Raw genomic sequence first — 18,005 nt, forward strand, 5'->3', positions numbered from 1 at the left:
AGACTGCTCTGTCTAAATGACTCTATATCCATCAGGAATGTCCATCCAGGCATATTAGAATGCATGTATACTTTAAGAGTACATCTACAGAAATTACTTGTCAAGAAACAGTGTTTTCAAAGTATACAGCAATTGTAGTGGTTGTTTAAAACTAATCTATAAAAATAATACATATATATTGATAGATACAGTCAAGATTTGGGATATTTTGCATGAAAAACAGAAAAACTTGCAGTTAAATGCCTCATTATCCCACTAAAGAATACATAAGAAAAGGAAATAAACTGCAATAGCACATTACTATTGTATATAATATCAACTTCTTCATTCAGCTTCTGTCATGTAAACAACTTATAATAATCAGAAAAAGAAAACAGAAAATTTATATGGGAATAAAGGTAAATTGAGGCCTATAATGAAGACTGTGGAAGTAGAAACTTCACGGAGCATTTAATTTGTGGGAACTGCCCACAAAAGTGCTCCCTGAAAATCATTGTAATACCTGAGTTCTCATTTTTAATATATTGCAGTTTCTTCTTCAGTTTCAGTTTTATTGCAAGCTTTGCAGTGTATATCTATTAAGCAAAATGATACACTACACACATTTTATATTTAAAAACCTGCTTACATTTGTTATGGATAACATTAAGAGATGTTACTCAGACTTAATAAAGACTTTTAAAATATTTTAGCATATATGTCTCATGAGCAACCTATTCTCTGTTTTCTGTACAGTTTTAGCATCTCAAACTCTGCTTCTAGATGACTACCTCTGGGAATATATTTTAGGTCTAAGATTAAGAGCCAGAAAAGCCAAATCAAATGTATTGTGCCTGTTTTTGACTAAATAACTCAGTAATTATAACTGTATAATTAATGCCATTAGAATGCTGAACCAGTGAAATATATATGGACTAAAAATTCTATGCTTCTAAGAGCATCCTCCACAGCTACCCCTTTTACAAAAGGCAGAAATACAAAGTTGTGCAATTCACAGTAATTGCAAAAAACCAGGAAACATTTCAGAATAATGTAGGCCAATAATTGAAAAGTTACCATGCATTCAAACAGTTTGAGCTGTAGATTCAACAGCCTTAATGCTAGTTATTAAAACTATGGTTCGCACAGGTAATTGCAGGTTTGGAATTCAATGGAATAAAATAACTGATTTAATTAATTTTCTTTCTCGTAGATTACAAAGTGCATTAAGTTGTTCCTTTAGCAGTTTTTTTTTTTTTAATTAGCATGAGAACAATCAGTCATAATATAAAAGCATACGTGTGAAAAAGTCTAAGGAGCCAGGCTTTATTCAGTAATGAATAGCTACATAAACAGTTTCCAATCATCAGGAAACTAGAGGATCTAGGAATGAAAAAAACCACTTTGCAATTATTCATCAAGCTTTGGATGACTCTTTTCAGTTACAGTATTTCTCTAAACTGAAGCTGGATCTGTTTTCGCAAGTGTTACAGTGCCCCAGGAAGATCTTGTGCCAAGAGAAGTACTAGTAAAGCAGAACTGCCTTCCCTTCCTATCCTTCCTGCAAGATGCTGGGTGAAAGGGTGAGTGCAGATTTCCACTCTTCGCTCTTGCTGAATGCTTTGTGCATTTGGATGACATGTAGATGTTGGTAGGGATTATATTCTGTCTCTGAACAGGACTCTTTTGTATCTAACAGGACTTTTGTTTATTAATAATTATAAATTCAAAACTCTGATGAAATTGAAGTTTGAGGAATTCAAGTATAAAAATTATCTGCGTAAGATGAACTTTCATTGAGAATTATTTGGAAGTCTGAAACAGAGCAAATACTGTATCTCCTTGTTAAGAGTCTTCAGAGTTATGACTGCAGTTGTTTGTACCTATTTATAAAGTGAGAATCTAAAATTAGGCCTCACGGCCACTTGACAATGATTTTGGGTATAAGTAAATAATAATGGCAAGAGCTTGTTTCACACCCTTTGTGACTGAACTGTGTTATTTTCCCTTGGGGAGAAAATAAACTAGTTTTAAACATGAAAGTTTTTATTTTTAGTGCATTTACAGTAAAAGTGAAATCTAGAATGGGAACTAACCTTTTTATTAAAGACCATTTAAGAATTTTTTGTAATCCACAGAGAGATTTCAAAAGGAAATTTTAAAGCCTAGTCTTTCAACTGAATTGCAAGATTTTTCACTGTTATCTACACAGGAATTACATTTTTTCCAAGTTTCAGCTTTGAGAATGGTCTTTAATGTCTAGGCTAAGCTATTCACCTAACCTTACTGCTTAAGTTAACAGACGCCTCAGTGACAATCCTTCCAAGCTATCTTAAGAGGGGACGATTCTTCAAATAGTATACTGTTTTCTTATTTGAAAGCAGCTGCATCACAGCTTAATTAAACAATAGGCTTTTAAGAGGCCACACTTTGGTGATGTAATTCCTGTCCTAAACATCATCTTAAAATTGGGAAAATGGGATCCATGTGACTTAATTTTAATCACCAATAAGCACGGTATCTAAGCCAAGATGGCCTTTTAGGTCCTCTTCTCAGTCAACAGAGAAAGACTGATACCTTCAGAGAGCCAACAGGTGAGACTGACTCAGCCTCCACCGTCTCTAGAGCAGAGACAACATCATTAAATTCAACATTAAACTTTACACAGGAAAATCAGGAGATGGAGTTAGAAGAGCATTTAATGAATTCTAAATTTTATGCCCTTTCTTGTAGAGGTTGATATATTTCTTTCTGGAGAAAAAAAAAAGCCTCAAAGAAGTCCAAAGAGAAGGAACAAAATTAAAAATGGGGGATAATTAACAACCGTAGTTTACAGTGACAGCTCTTGTGATCTCTAAAGGCAGGAATAAGGGTATTCTTATTCAGTTGAAGTTAATAAATTCCTTACCAATTTTAGTGGTAATAGATGTAATCCAAAGAATTAAAGGTAACCTCTGAGTTTTTGATTTATTTCATTATTTTAAGAAAGCATCTGTCTAGAGCTACATGACTACTTCATGTAGTTTTCAAAAAAAGAAAACAAACTAAAGGACCCCAAACAATTTTGAAGTACTAGTACAAACTTCTATAACTAAATCTGAAATCCTGCATTTTTTGACGTTTGTCAATTCTGTCATATTACTATATTTCATATTACCATCTTCCATTAAAAATGGTACTATGTTCAGACTGAAATACTAAAGTTGCCTTGGAGAAATTAAAGTCATGTTGAAAATCCGGAAGAGACTGGAGATTAATCATACATTATGTACTCAGGAAGCTTTTTTCCTCTGCATAGAAGTCTGAAACTGGAATAGAACAGTACAAATCATAGCCAAGAATTTATAATATTGGTCCATTCTAGGAATGTATTCAGAAATCCATAATGACTCAGATAGTCAGAATGCAGGGTAAAGAATTTCTTTATGATCCCTTAAGAGCACAAACTTTCCAAAAAAATGATTGTTTTAAGATGTTGAACATTTTTCCCAGACAGGGAAGATGGACTAACTTCTCGCCAATATTAAATCACAGTATTTTTTCTCTCAGCCATTAGTTATTTTAACTATACTGTGCTTGTACTTTGATTATTTGTTGTATCTTAAAAAGAAACTTAAGGTGATGGAAATGTTTATCCAGAATTCCTTCTGCCGGTTCCCCTAGAAACATGATAATCTTTAGCTGAAAAATAAATTATTAAACATATTACATGATAAAAAATAGCTTCTATATAATGCAGAGCCACAGTCTTTTTTCAGTGATACATCCCAAATTCTCATTAATGTTTCCCCATTAATGTATAAGAGTTCAATCTTGGCCCAATGACTTTCTATTATTTGAATAGTTTTAGTAAAAAAAGATAAATGACCTATTATACTACAAGTGAATAATTTGCTTCTTTTGTTAGCAAAATAGATTTCTTAATCTACGTTTCATGAGCAATAGTAACTCCTCCCTTCTATTTTAAGTCATTGGATATGTTAGTTTAAGGAAGAAAAATGAAATTACCTTCCTTCCAAATTTAGTATTCCACATCTTTATATCAAAATCCAATTTAGTACAGGGTTAAGTAGAATAAATATAGCCTCTCATTGCTTTTACTCATTGCCTATTGCTGTTATACTGATTTCATCTGACAGAGCATCGAGCTAGGTGGGAAGCAAGGTAAATGCAAAAGGAACTGTGAATATATCATTATTTTCTTTATTTAGCTGCACCGTCAAACCATATATAAAAAAAAAATGACAGTAATTCGGTAATTTTGATAGGCTAAGACCTCACTTGTAGTACAATATTCATTGACCCTGAAATACATAATGTGAAATAACCTCGAGATGCACAAGCTTCTGTGAGCAACAAAATATCAAATTCACATATGGAGGCTTCACATTCAAATTACGCAAAAAATCCAAGATATTGTGAACATACATTAGGGCAGGATATGGTCCTTTGAATGTTACTCTCAATGCTCGTACCAGCAGCAACCGTCATCTGAAAAAGGGCGCAACAGAGATTCTACTGAATGGAACAGAATTTTGTACAATGCTACAGTATATTTAAATTACACCACGCTAACAAGATGAATGTTATTATCATTCAATCAAGCTGATCTAAGAGAACAAAAATACGGCTCAACTGAAATTCACACAAAAAAATTGAAAGTATTGTTACATCTTCTGGCTCATGAGGCACTGAGGACAACCAAATAGTAAGCCACTTCAGTGTTCTGTACTATGTTCACAGAAGTGAACTCTGAAGCACTGTCAAACAGTCAGATAACTACAGAGAAATAATCATAGCTTCATGGCTAACTTCCATCTGACATCTCTACATAAAGCAAGAGGTTTACCTGTTTGTGCGGTTCAAAGAAAGCAGGATCTTCTCCCCCAGATTAAAACATCAAAAGAATAAACCTATTAAATTATTAGGTAAAATTTACCTATTAAATTGGTAAATTTTTCATGGTGTCTCAGACTTCTCTGTTGCACCAAACAATTATAAGAGTGGAAAAATAGTAGGAAAAAGCTATGTGCAGTTAAAAATCTGGAAGTCCCTTCAGCTATCTGAAAAAATTATTTTAGCATTGGATGCTATTTTCCTTCATTTTCATGACTTTTTCATTTATTTTTGCAGAGCCCAAGATACAACATTATTCTTTAGCAGGCAATCTGACCAGATGGCATTTCTTCAGATCTCAATATTCACTTCCTAGGAAATTAACAGCAGAAATTTTCAAAAAGTTCTATAAATACTTTTTAAACCTCTGGTTCAATCTATCCTGACTGTCATTAAAAAAAACCAAAACAAAACAGTTCTACATTAAACCTCTAAACAATTTCTTTCCATTGTTGAGAGCATATGTAACAATACATACAATGTTCATGCTAATTATAGTTGAGCTTCATCATCTCTCAAAGTAAATATTTCCATGACTATTTGCTAACTCAGTTCAGTAAACCTGGTATTCAGAACTGTCAAAAAAACAGTATTTTTGGATTTGAGTATTTTTAATAGCACAATATAACATTTGGAAAATACAACATATCGCAAGATGTGTTTTATAATGACTTCACTATTATAATTTAATTTTATAATTTAATATTATAATTATAATGAGGAAGTTAAGCCTGACTGTACACTATTACTTCCTTTTGCACTAAACAAAAATGTGCACATTATCAATATATTTAATAACAGCCACAGGCATGTATCCATGTTCATCTATCTACAAACCACATATTGACAATGAACTTCACATTGTTGTTTGTAACAGTTTTTAAATATTTGAAATAGTTTTAAAAGTTCAATGTTTTAAAGGAGAATTATGCTATTAGTGGTAACAAAAAGAGTGAATCTTGAATTTTAAGCAAAACTCTCCATGTATGCTGGCAAGTTCTAAACTTGCTGGTGTCAGGTTTCTCTTTAGATTTACACCCTTAGATATTTGAAAACATTTTTATAGTGCTTTTTTATTGTTTTTTAAAAGGAGATTTTACTTCATACAAAGCAGCTACTTTTGAAAAGAACATTTCCATGGTCAATTCACGTGTCATGTTTAGATGGATGTTTACCACCACTGTTGCTCCAGAATTTTGTAAGGAAAACACAGCCCACATTATGTCAACATGACACTGTTTTAAATAAACAATAACTCAGCACAAGAAAACATACACATTATAAACTTTATCCATTCATTATTTCAGTCTCACCCATCTTTATTTAATAATGGTTTAATGCATATTAAATTTAATCTCAATGTTTATACACATACATCTACTAAAAAAAGGGTTAAAACAAATGCACCTGGATTAAGGTGTAAACAGTTTACACATTTTTGCACATTTTTCCAATTTACGTACATCTCATAGATGATGTTTTCTGGTAATTTTGCACTTTTGTGTGAAAAGGTAGATCTACTGTATACTTTTGACTGCTGCATCTGAGCTCTGTTAACTAATTCATCTTTTACATCCATCACTGTTAACAGCAATGATCTCTGAGTAACTTTAGCCTGATTTTTAAAACTATCTTGTAAACAGTTTTCCTCCTCTTTCCTGTTGTAAAACTGTGATAGAAGGTTTATGGATGAAAGATATAAAATAAACAGCATTCAATTCTAGCAGCTGATAGGTTTAAGGTCCAGTATTTTGACTCTTTGGGGCTACTACGGGAAACTTACAATTGGAAATGAGTGATCCCTGATATTTCAATGCTGCAGTTCTAAAATTGTTTGTCTTCAAACTGTGCATGTTAAGGCAAATACATTGTATTGTCCTGAAGATTTTACTGGCAATCATTTGAGATACAAAATCCATGAATCAGTTGTGCAGTGTAACTAATGCAGCAATTCCCATCTCATGCATGTTGATAAAATATTTATTCCATTCAGGAATGCATCTAATATTATAGCATCTACTTAGTACTTTGTACCCTGGTAACTATAACCCATTAGAATTAATATTCATGAAACTTTCTATTACAGTTTTGTCTTCCTCCTTGAGAAAATGCCTAAGCATTAAAATTTATTAGAGGAGAAAATAGGGTCAACGGGGAGAGAAAATCCTGACAATGAAATTCTAGAATATGCATATATTCTTTCTAGGGATGAGCACTTAAGCTACTATTTGCTGTGAGCCACATGCATGGGGACAGATTCTCAAGCTGTATCCTAAATGATGGACCCAGAAACATTTCCAGGCTCCTTTTCCTCTCTCTTTTGGGTTTCCACGTAGAAAATCCTAGTGTGAGGCTGTGGCACATCTGAAAACATTTTCAGAAAATGCATCACTTATGAAAAGCCCTCTTAGGTACATACACAGCCAAGCTGCGCCTCCTGGAGCTTCCAAGGCCACATCAGACAATAATCATGAATAATGGCCCACATATGCACCAAACTGGCCTGCATTTCACAACTAGATGGAAATAGTGACAAAGGATACATTAGACTACAATTTCAAGGTTCTGTGGAAGCACTAAAATTAAACAAAGTTTTAGCTAATTCTGTGAATTAACCTATGAGAAATAGGTGAAAATTCATGATATTCCTGAAAATTCCTGAAAATTCCTGAAAATTCCTGAAAATTCATCGATATTCCTGAGTTTACACCATGGAGCAACTGCATTTTTTTAACTGGTTAGTTACACTGGGCTTTCAAGTGATTTTGCTGTTCAGGTCACACGAAACAAGGCATATTTTCCTAAATACCAACATTGTTACAATCCAAACCTTCTTAGCAAGTCCCCAGTCAAAGCTCTGGTAAAGCAGGGACTCCACTCTCAGTTATGATGTGGGCAGTACAGCACTCATTTCAGGGCCATGTCCAAAATAATGTACCTTAATGCAGAATCCATTGGTTTTAAGTGTGGGCTGGACTAGAAGTAATGATATAAAACAAGTATCCCCTGTTAAAATTGAAGATCATGAGGTCATCATGGCATATCGAGGTACGTTACATCATAGATACAGCAGATGTATGTGATATCTTTGATAGCATTAGTCTATTTACTAACTTTGAGAAGTTGCCATGTGAATTCACAGTAACAAAATATATTCTCAGGTGCCATTCATATTGCCTGTTCTAAAGAGAAAGAGAAGTGTGATATCCAGATGTTGGCAAAGGGTACTTTAATAATCTCAAAGGTATATTTAAAATTCACAAACCACATACTGAATACCTATCCGTAACAATTATCCCACCAACATGTTCTCGTTTATGGAAGACCATTTCAAAACTTGACTGGACAGACCCCTAGGACACCTGATCTAGTTATAAAGTTAGCCATGCATGGACTAGATGACCTCCAGAGATCACTTCCAACCTCAGTTATGTTATGATTCTATCATTTTTCAATGCAAAAAGTTATTTGGCGTTACAGCACACAGGGCTTTCATTATGCTAGATTTGGTACCTATAAATTGAGAAAGACAGAGAGTTCCTACAACAGAAAGGAACAAAGGATGAAAGATATGAAGATTTACTACTTTACCCAGTCTATCCCCAGACAATCTGGACAGGATTTTAATCCTGACAGTAGTTCTAGTCACGGCTCTGCACTTGTCTGAAGTTTCAAGTGATGGAAGTTTGAAGCTCTTGGGGCTTGCTCTGGATAAATTAAGTCTGTGACAACCAACAAGTGATTTCAGGTCTCACCTCATTGCCAGCATCATTACGAACAAACGACATGTCATTCCTCTTCTGCAGCCACCTCAGAGACCCACTGGCAGGCTTTAAGTCTTAAAACTATCTGTAAAGGCTGGCTTAGAAAGCAATGCAGCAATGAAGACAAATCTTGCAGGCCCAGTGAAGACCAAACTTGCCAGTCATATGCAGCATGCTTTTGGGTATGGGATGACTGCAGCCTCTGGGACATGTTAAAGCGCAATAGTCTGAGACTCACCAGGAAAGCTGAATGCCAGCAGGTGGCTCAGACTCACAGCCCACTTGCAAGGTAGACTTTTGGGTGGAAAAGATGCTGGAAGGCAGACCATACCACACAGGCCTGCTGTGGAAGACACTCCTTCAGTGTAACAGACACATAACTGGGGAGGACAAAAAGATGTAAAGGATACATTTGGATCTCTCCTGACTTAACTGAGTAATGAAGTTGGTATTTATTTTGGAAAATAGGCCCAGCAGGTTGATGCACTGAAACTCTGCTCTTCTGGAAATTACATTAGCATTGGTATCTCAAATTAAAGAAAGTAATATAACTATAATTAATACTTAAATCTCAGTAAAACACACTTCTGGTTGTACAGCAAATCAGTTGTATTCCATACAGTACAATGCTTAATACGTGCTTAATATATAAACTGGGGGGAGTTGGCTTGGGGGCAGCATTTGCTGCTTGGAAACTTGCTGGACATCAGTCTGTGGGTGGTGCATCACTTATTTTGTATATTCTTTTATCATTATTATTATTTTCCCTTCCTTCTCTGTCCTATAAAACTGTCTTTATCTCAACCCATGGGTTTTACTTTTTTTTTTTCCAGATTCTCTCCCCCATCCCATGGAGGGGTGGGAGTGAGCGAGCGGCTGGGTGGTGTTCAGCTCCTTGTTGGGTTAAACCACAACAGTCCATTTTGGTGCCCAAAGTGGAGCACAAAGGATTCAGATAATGACAGATCTGAACAGAGCGTGTTAAGGCAAATTTGTTATAAACATTCACTGGTCCCAATGTTGATTTATTTGCTCTCAAAGTTGTCATGCTTTCTCCCAAAGCTGTGTTATGTAATACCTTACTTATATGTTCCCTGTTGTGCTGTTTATCACCTCTGGGAGCTGGATCAATGTTATCATTTCGCTGCATTGTGTAACACTGGCTTATGATACAATAAAATTATTAGTTATGAGACTAATCCGGTATTTGTACTCAGCATTGCCGTCATTGCCATACCTCGGGAGCCGCCTCTCAGAAACTATTAATAATTATACTCTTTACTTTTTCTCCTCGAAGAACCAATCTATGGGGGAGACCAGAGCGGACGGGACACTTTTCCCTTCTCCTTCGCTTTTCCTTTCTCCTTCAGGCTAGTTACAATAGCTCTTGAGAATTCTTGAATATCCTTAGGATGTTCAAACCAGCATGGTCCTATTGCTATGTCTCCTGAATGTGTGTCAGGTATTGCTTAGGGTTAAATAACTATTTAAGAGTACCATCCAGAGATCTAAACCCGCAACAGGCACTGCAGCTACTCCAACACTGGTGACAGGCACTGTGGTTACTCAAACCCCCACAACAGGCACTGCAACTACTCCAACCCCAGTAACAGGCACTGCGGCTGAACAAGAGAACCAACCTATGCCAGTATCAGTTGCCTCTATACACAAGAAGAAATACACAAGAAAATCAGCTTGTTTAGTAAGGGATGAAGGTGAACCAGTACTATCAAGGGAACAGGAGGAGGAAGAGGCAGAACCCATAAATGAGATGGTAACCACCTGACCCCTATCTCTGAGTGAGCTGTGAGATATGCAAAAAGATTTCAGCTGTCGTCCAGGCGAGCACCTTGTCACCTGGCTGCTCCGATGCTGGGATAGCAGGGCCAATAACCTGGAATTAGGGTGTAGGGGAGCCAAGCAGCTGGCATCTCTTTCTAGGGAAGGGGGTATTGACAAAGTGATTGGAAAAGGGGCACAAGCCCTCAGCCTCTGGAGGCAACTCCTGTCAGGCATGAAGGAAGTATTCTTTCAAGGAAGATGTTATATGTCACCCAGGCAAGTGAACCACCATGGAAAGAGGTATCCAGTACCTGAGGGAATTAGCTGTGCTAGAGGTGGTTTATGATGACCTGAACAACGAGCAGTTATCCAAAGATCCAGATGACGTCAGGTGCACATGACCCATGTGGTGGAATTTTGTACGGAGTGCACCATCGTTGCATGCAAACTCATTGGCAATTATGACCTGGAAAGATGGAGAGGAACAAATGGTGGCTGAATTGGCTGGCCAACTCTGGCAATACGAAGAAAGTCTCTCTTCCTCCTTACAGGCCTGAGTCTTGGCTGTGAAAAAACTGTTCCAGAAGTTCCAGCAACTCAGAGAGGATACGTCCTACTTCCCACCTGTATGGACCAGTATCTCAGCCATGAGGACTAAGTGTGCCTCTGCTCAAGAGGGAAGATATAGTGGGTACACACTATATGCCACCCTGTGGTTTTACCTGTGTGACCACAGAGAGGACATGAAGTGGGATGGAAAACCTACCTTGACCCTTAGAGGCACGGGTATGTGAGTTGCAAGGAAAAACAGTCACACAAGGGGGTTCTTCCAGGAAAATTGCTGCTCTGGTTTCCAGTGGGCAGTTCCCCAGACAGAGTAGAAGGGCTGATCTTACTTCTGATCTTAATAAAGGGGCTTGTGATTTGCATTCACCACAGGTGAGTAGTGAATACCATGACCAGGACTGGAGGGGCCCTGCCTCCAGCCAGGTGGAGGAAAGGGACAACTGAGTTTACTGGACTGTGTGAATTCAAAGGCCTGGCAGATCAGACCCACAGGAGTATAAAGCTCTAGTGGGCACTGGCGCACAGTGTACCCTAATGCCATCAAGCTATACAGGGGCAGACCCCATCTGCATTTCTGGAGTGACAGGGGGATCCCAACAGCTAACTGTATTGGAGGCTGAAGTGAGCCTAACTGGGAATGAGTGGCAAAATCCCTCCATAGTGACTGGCCCAGAGGCTCTGTGCATCCTTGGCATAGGCTACCTCAGGAGAGGGTGTTTCAAGGACCCAAAAGGGTACTGGTGTGCTTTTGGTATAGTGGCCTTGGAAATGGAGGAAATTAAACAGCTGTCCACCTTGCCTGGTCATTCGAAGGACACTTCTATAGGGGGTTTGCTGATGGTTGAAGAACAACAGGTGCTGATTGCCACCACAAAGGTGCACCAGTGGCAATATTGCACCAGCCAACACTCCCTGATTCCCATCCATAAGCTGATTTGTCAACTGGAGATCCAAGGAGTGATCAGGAAGACTCAGTCACCCTTTAACAGTCCCATATGGCCAGTGCAAGAGTCTAATGGAGAATGGAGACTAACAGTAGACTATCGGGGACTGAATGAAGTCACGCCACTGCTGAGTGCTGCTGTGCTGGACATACTAGAACTTCAATTCGAACTGGAGTCAAAGGCAGCCGAGTGGTATGGCACAGCTGATATTGCTTATGCCTTTTTCTCAATCCCTTTGGCAGCAGAGTGCAGGCCACAGTTTGCTTGCACTTGGAGGGGAATTCAGTACACCTGGAATCGACTGCCCCAGGGCTGGAAACACAGCCCTACCATTTGCCATGGACTGATCCAGACTGCACTGGAACAGGGTGAAGCTCCAGATCACCTGCAATACATTGATGACATCATTGTGTGGGGCAACACAGTCCAAATCCTTCTGAAAGCCAGTTTTGCCATAAAACTGCCAAAAAAATAAGGTCAAGGGACCTGCACAGGGGATCCAGTTTTTAGGAATCAAAAGGCAAGATGTGATCAACAAAATAACAGCAATGGCTCCACCAACTATCAAAAAGTAAACACAAGGTTTCTTAGGCATTGTGGGGTTTTGGAGAATGTGTATTCCCAATTACAGTCTGATTGTAAGACCTCTCTATCAAATGACCCGGAAGAAGAACAATTTCAAATGAGGCCCTGACCTATAGCCCTTTGAACAAATTAAACAGGAGATAGTTTATGCGGTCACCCTTGGGCCAGTCAGTCAGGGCAAGATGTAAAAAATGTGTTCTACACTGCAGCCGGGGAGAATGGCCCTACCTGGAGCTTCTGGCAGAAAGCCCCGGGGGAGACTCAAGGTTGATCCTTAGGGTTTTGGAGTCGGGGATACAGAGGATCCAAGGCATGCTATACTCCAACTGAAAAAGATATATTGGCAGCATATGAAGGGATTTGAGCTGCTTCGGAAGTGGTTGGTACTGAAGCTCCTCCTGGCACCCTGACTGCTGGTGCTGGGCTGGATGCTCAAAGGGAGGATCCCCCACACACATCATGCAACTGATGCTGCGTCGATCACACAATGGGCTCAATTAGGAAATCCCAGTCGCCCAGGAATCTTGGAAGTGATCATGGAGAGAAGGCAAAGATTTCAGAATATCACCATAGCAGGAGGTGACACGTGCTGAAGAGGGCCCCAATAAACTGCCAGAAAATGGGAAGTAATATGTCCTGTTCACTGATAGGGTCCTGCCATTTTGTGGGAAAGCATCAGAGGTGGAAGACTGCTGTATGGAGTCCTATACTACAAGCCACAGAAACTGCTGAAGGAGAAGGTGAATCAATTCAGTTTGCAGAGGTGAAAGCCATCCAGCTGGCTTTAGATATTGCTGAATGAGAGAAATGGCCAGTGCCCTATCTCTATACTGACTCATGGATGGTGGCAATGCCCTGTGGGGGTGGTTACAGCAATGGAAGCAGAGCAACTGGCAGCACAGAGGCAACCCCATCTGGGCTGCCTCTCTGTGGCAAGATATTGCCATCTGGGCAGTGAACGTGGTTGTAAAAGTATGTCATGTAGATGCTCACGTACCCAAGAGTTGGGTCAGTGAAGAACATCACAACAACCAGCAGGTGGACCAGGCTGCTAAGATTGAAGTGGTCCAGGTGGATCTGGACTGGCAACATAGGGGTGAATTATTTCTAGCTCAGTGGCCCATGACAGCTCAGGCCACCAAGGAAGAGATGCAACATACAGATGGGCTGTCTTTATCTCAAGCCACAAATTTCACTTTCTTTTTTTCCCCCCGATTCTCTCCTCTATCCCACTGCAGGGGCGGGGGGAGTGAGCAAATGGCCGTGTGGTGTGCAGCTGCCTGCCAGGTTAAACCACAACAGCAGTCTGTAGAGTAATCTTCCCACAGTACTGTTACATGATGATACAAGGTAAGGTAATACTTTATTAAGTGAGCATTTTAAAGAAATAATAAGATTCATATTTATTTGTTTACCTATACGACAGTGACTGAACTCTCTAATTATTGTTTGATTAATCATTTTAAAAATCTTCCGAGATGTGAATGCAGAAAATCACCGTAGTTAAAATACGCTTTTATATTTACACTACAAAATATTGATTTAAATGTATTGAACTCAGGAGAAATTTATTATAGCAAATAAAGATTCAGAACAGTGACCACAGAAGCAGAGTTTGAGTTCATATAGCCATTAAAATATCTCAAGAGCATGCCCCTGTGTTGTACTGAAGCGCAGAAATAATTCAGGCATATTATCATCATTAAAAATTTAGTTAATAAGAAGAGTCTAGAAAGGAACTGTCTGAAGAGTTCTTAGTCAAAACCAAAAAATGTTTCCTTGCCTAATTGTCAGAATTTCCGTCACATAAAATCTTTTCAAACTACAAGATTTATTTTATGACAAGTGTAGAAAACAAAGGACATGCTCATTTCATATAATGTAAAAATAGTAAAGTATATGAACATGTTGGAATGTTATGCTAATTAGTTTTCAAACTAGGACTGTGGAAATCATGCTGACTATGCTTTTCCTCTATCTAATGAAGAGTCTGATATTTACATTCCAGGTCCAGTTCCAAGTCATTTTATTGATGACTAGTATTGAGAAGAAAGAAAGAGTAATAAAGAAAATGAAAGAGAAAAATAAAAGAAAAAAATTAAGCACCAACCAAATACACCTACAGTGTTTTCCTGCACTCCCCGCAATCCTGCTCTTCTAATCACCCAGCTGCCAGACCCGTCCCCAGCCCACAGTAATCATCTCTCTTGGCACCAAAGCCCAGGCTGTGGAGAAGGAAGACACAGCAGTTCACATGTGTCTGCATACTGCGCTGCAATAAGAGAAACGTAACTGAGGAAGGTGAGTTAAGAATGATGCTCAGCCATGCACGTGGTCCCAGGAGGTCCGACCCCTGACAGATCCAGGTTAGATAGAGCTTGAGTGTGCCTGAGGAGCCTATACAGGTTTCAGAAACCTCGTGGATCTTGCGGGAGAGAGAAATCTCCTTTGTGGAAAGGAAAATGAAGCCAAAATTCTGAAAACACGTTCAAAATACAGTGAATCACACTTGCTCTAATTTGAAAATTTTTGTTCTTGTAGTCTCATTCTTACTGACTACAGCAGACAGCAAAGCCAAAAGCATGCCTAAATCGTTTTCAGCAAAAGCATACAACTTTGATTGCCTCACAGAAGTCAGGGGATGCCTATTCAAAATCTGTTCCTGTTCCAATCCTCAGATTTCTATGAAGGGGAAAAAAATAGGACAGTGAATCACAGTTTTCTTTTGTAGTAATAAATATTTCCCTCATTTCCCTAAATGCACATGTGTCAGATTTCCTGCAAACAGAGGGACAATTTGCCCTCTGATCTCCTGGAAGCAGGACGAGGCAGAAGAAAATGTGCCCTTGGGAGAGTGTAGAACACAGCACCTTCTTGCAATCCTGAGAGATATTCTGCTCTGCCTGGGCTGTGAAGGACTCTGGGACATGGCTATTTGGTATGAGTGTGAGAAAACAAAACGGAGCAACTGGTACGACTCCCCCCCACTGTGTACATTAGGGAGGCCCAGAAGATTATACTTCAACTCTCGATTAACAAGTGCAAGGAGAAGGTAAGATGATAAGGGATAAAGCCCAGAAGCCTTCATTCAGGCTTGTGATCATGTCAATCTCCTCAGTGCTCATTTTTCATGTCCTTATCAGGGTACTTTAGGCTGCAGACAGATAGGATTCAGGTACACAACAGCGTTTTTACATCATTTATTATGTATATATTTTCAGGGAGAATATACCATTAAGTTAAATTAAGCTCTTTTTTGGGGGGTAATTTTCCAGTAACAGAACAGCTAAACATGAATCTCACAGTGTGAATGTGTGTAATAATGATGAAAAGCTTGAAAAACAGTCTTGAGGAATTTTGCAACTAAGCATTCCCACTAGGTAAGAGGTGAACATCTTTTTCCCTGAAGAAGCCAATCAGTGCTTGTACTTTTGATTTAAGCACCATGTTATCTGGCTTCATGACTAGGTAAGTGTTCTTATGATGGGAAAACCATAAAAAAATTCCCACCACTATAAATTCTCAAACATCAACATTGAGGGCAAGCTACTTGCATCTTAAAAGAAGAGATTTGTGTTTTGCTATTTCTGGCTTGTGTATTTACCTAGGAAAGTACAATTTAGGGTACTCTTCAAAGGCACTTAACACATGCTTATCATTTAACTGTACATACATATCCATAAAACAATTTGTGCTGTGCCTAATCAATTGAAATATCCTCCCCAAGCCAAATACTCAGAATATAGACTGAACTATTTTGACCAACTGCAAACTGGTCTTTCAAAAACAGTCTTCAAGATAAGTCATTCTGGAAATGGTAGTCATAGATAACTTCAGTAATGGTTTACTCTTCATATCCAAAAAAGAGGGATAACAGTATATCAACGCAACTTGTATTAATTTAAAGTTTCCTAAATACGCCTGGGAACTTCCAGCTGTACCCCCTCTGCAAGTCATTGCCTGCTTTGTCACATGTGAGCTTGTACTGTCTATGCTATGTTGTTTTATGAATCCGCAATATGCCAGATTTTAAATGCAGACCAGTGATGACTCCTAGGAAAAATAAGAGAACACATGAGGTAATGAGAAGCTCTCTCTTCAGACAGTGAAATGGAAAACTACCGTTTTACTCCTCTTACAAAGGAAAAGGAACATGTCTTCCCTGAACTCGGTCCCATGGTGCAGGGTGAAAAAGAGATGACAGTGCAGTCCATCCCCTGTGGCCAGGGAGGCCAATCATGAAGGACTGGCCATGGCCCCACCACACTGCTGTGTGCAGTGCAGCTGTGCCAAGAGACCTGCACAAACCTAGAGTGAGGTAGTGGAGAAAACTGCTTCAGCCACTACAGGGACGAACCAAGAGCGAGGTTGACTTTGACTCTGCATCCTCCATCCCAGACTCTGCAACACAGCTGAGGGATGAGGGATGTAGGAAAGGCCACATTTGACACTTCTTGGATGGTTCATTCAATTTTAAGTATGAAGGGTGTGAATGCACAGAAAATATAATAACTTTGTGCAAACTGAGTGTGTAACTGAAAGTTGTCTGGTATAGCTTTGACATGCACAGCTACCAGCTTCTCAAACAAGCTTCAGTCTTAGATATCATCACATCATTGATAATTTCAACTAAAAGACAGACATTCTTGAACATGATCTGAGAAAATACCATATGAAAAAGATTTTAAAGAACATGTACTTTCTTCCCTCTCACCACCTTTGATTTAAATACATTTTGGAAAGGTATCCACACAAAGGAAGTGCTTCTTTTCATTTATGATGATTTCCCCGTTGGTATTTGCCTACATAGTGACTGAGAGAATTTATTTCTTCTATATCTTTCTTTGGAGAATGCAAAAATCTATGGTTTTAAAACTACAGAGTTGGAGAAAGTTGAAGAGGAAAATAAAAAGTAGGTAAAAGAGGAAAATGAAAAGTACACAAACCCACTCTCTCTCTTGCCTGATGATGCAAGAGGAAGGAGGTTTTTTTATTAAAGCTTTGCCAATTGTAATTCCAGCAACAATAGGTCTGCTGAGATTATCAGTGTAAATCCTAGACCCCACGAAAAGAACTTCATATTCTATTTTTATACAAGTCAAGTACCACTTTTATAACTATAATCTCATACTACAAGCTCAGTAAATATGGCTAACACTGTTGCACAGTAGTTTTTCTCATAGTCTGTTGCCTCGGAGAAAAACATGTACAGATACATAGATATCCGCAGTCTGCAAAGTGTTTTGGTAGAACTGTTCTTAGTTTGGTGGCTTGTTTTAGATGTTTATCCTTCTAGTGAAGACATTGCTGAAAAAATACAGCCTGCTCGTGAAGATACAAGTGGGACAGGCATATGATAGTGCTAATTCCTGGGGGATTTAATGCTACTCTGTTGGGCCAGCTCCCAAGCAATCTGGCTCACTCCCTCCCTGTCTCACTGATGACTGTACAACATTCTGCAGGTCCTGAATAGGTCAGGGCCATCACA

The 18,005-nt window shown here is 38.7% G+C and overlaps 1 protein-coding gene across 3 annotated transcripts in view; it reads right to left on the reverse strand.

Moving 5' to 3' along the window:
* PPFIA2 (PTPRF interacting protein alpha 2) overlaps positions 1–18,005 on the reverse strand; it is a 333,320-nt gene that overhangs the window by 158,243 nt on the left and 157,072 nt on the right. Inside the window, exons 3-4 of one of the 3 annotated variants that reach the window (XM_035901684.1) lie at positions 16,437–16,463; positions 11,388–11,397 (exon numbers count right to left, since the gene is read on the reverse strand). The exons of the other annotated variants lie outside the window; for them this stretch is intronic. Coding sequence (XP_035757577.1) covers positions 11,388–11,397; positions 16,437–16,463 — 37 coding nt within the window. The remainder of the gene's footprint in view (positions 1–11,387; positions 11,398–16,436; positions 16,464–18,005) is intronic. 3 annotated transcript variants of the gene reach the window in all.

This window comes from Egretta garzetta, unplaced genomic scaffold, assembly GCF_000687185.1.
Source record: "Egretta garzetta isolate BGI_Z169 unplaced genomic scaffold, ASM68718v1 scaffold68, whole genome shotgun sequence".
Taxonomy (NCBI): domain Eukaryota; kingdom Metazoa; phylum Chordata; class Aves; order Pelecaniformes; family Ardeidae; genus Egretta; species Egretta garzetta.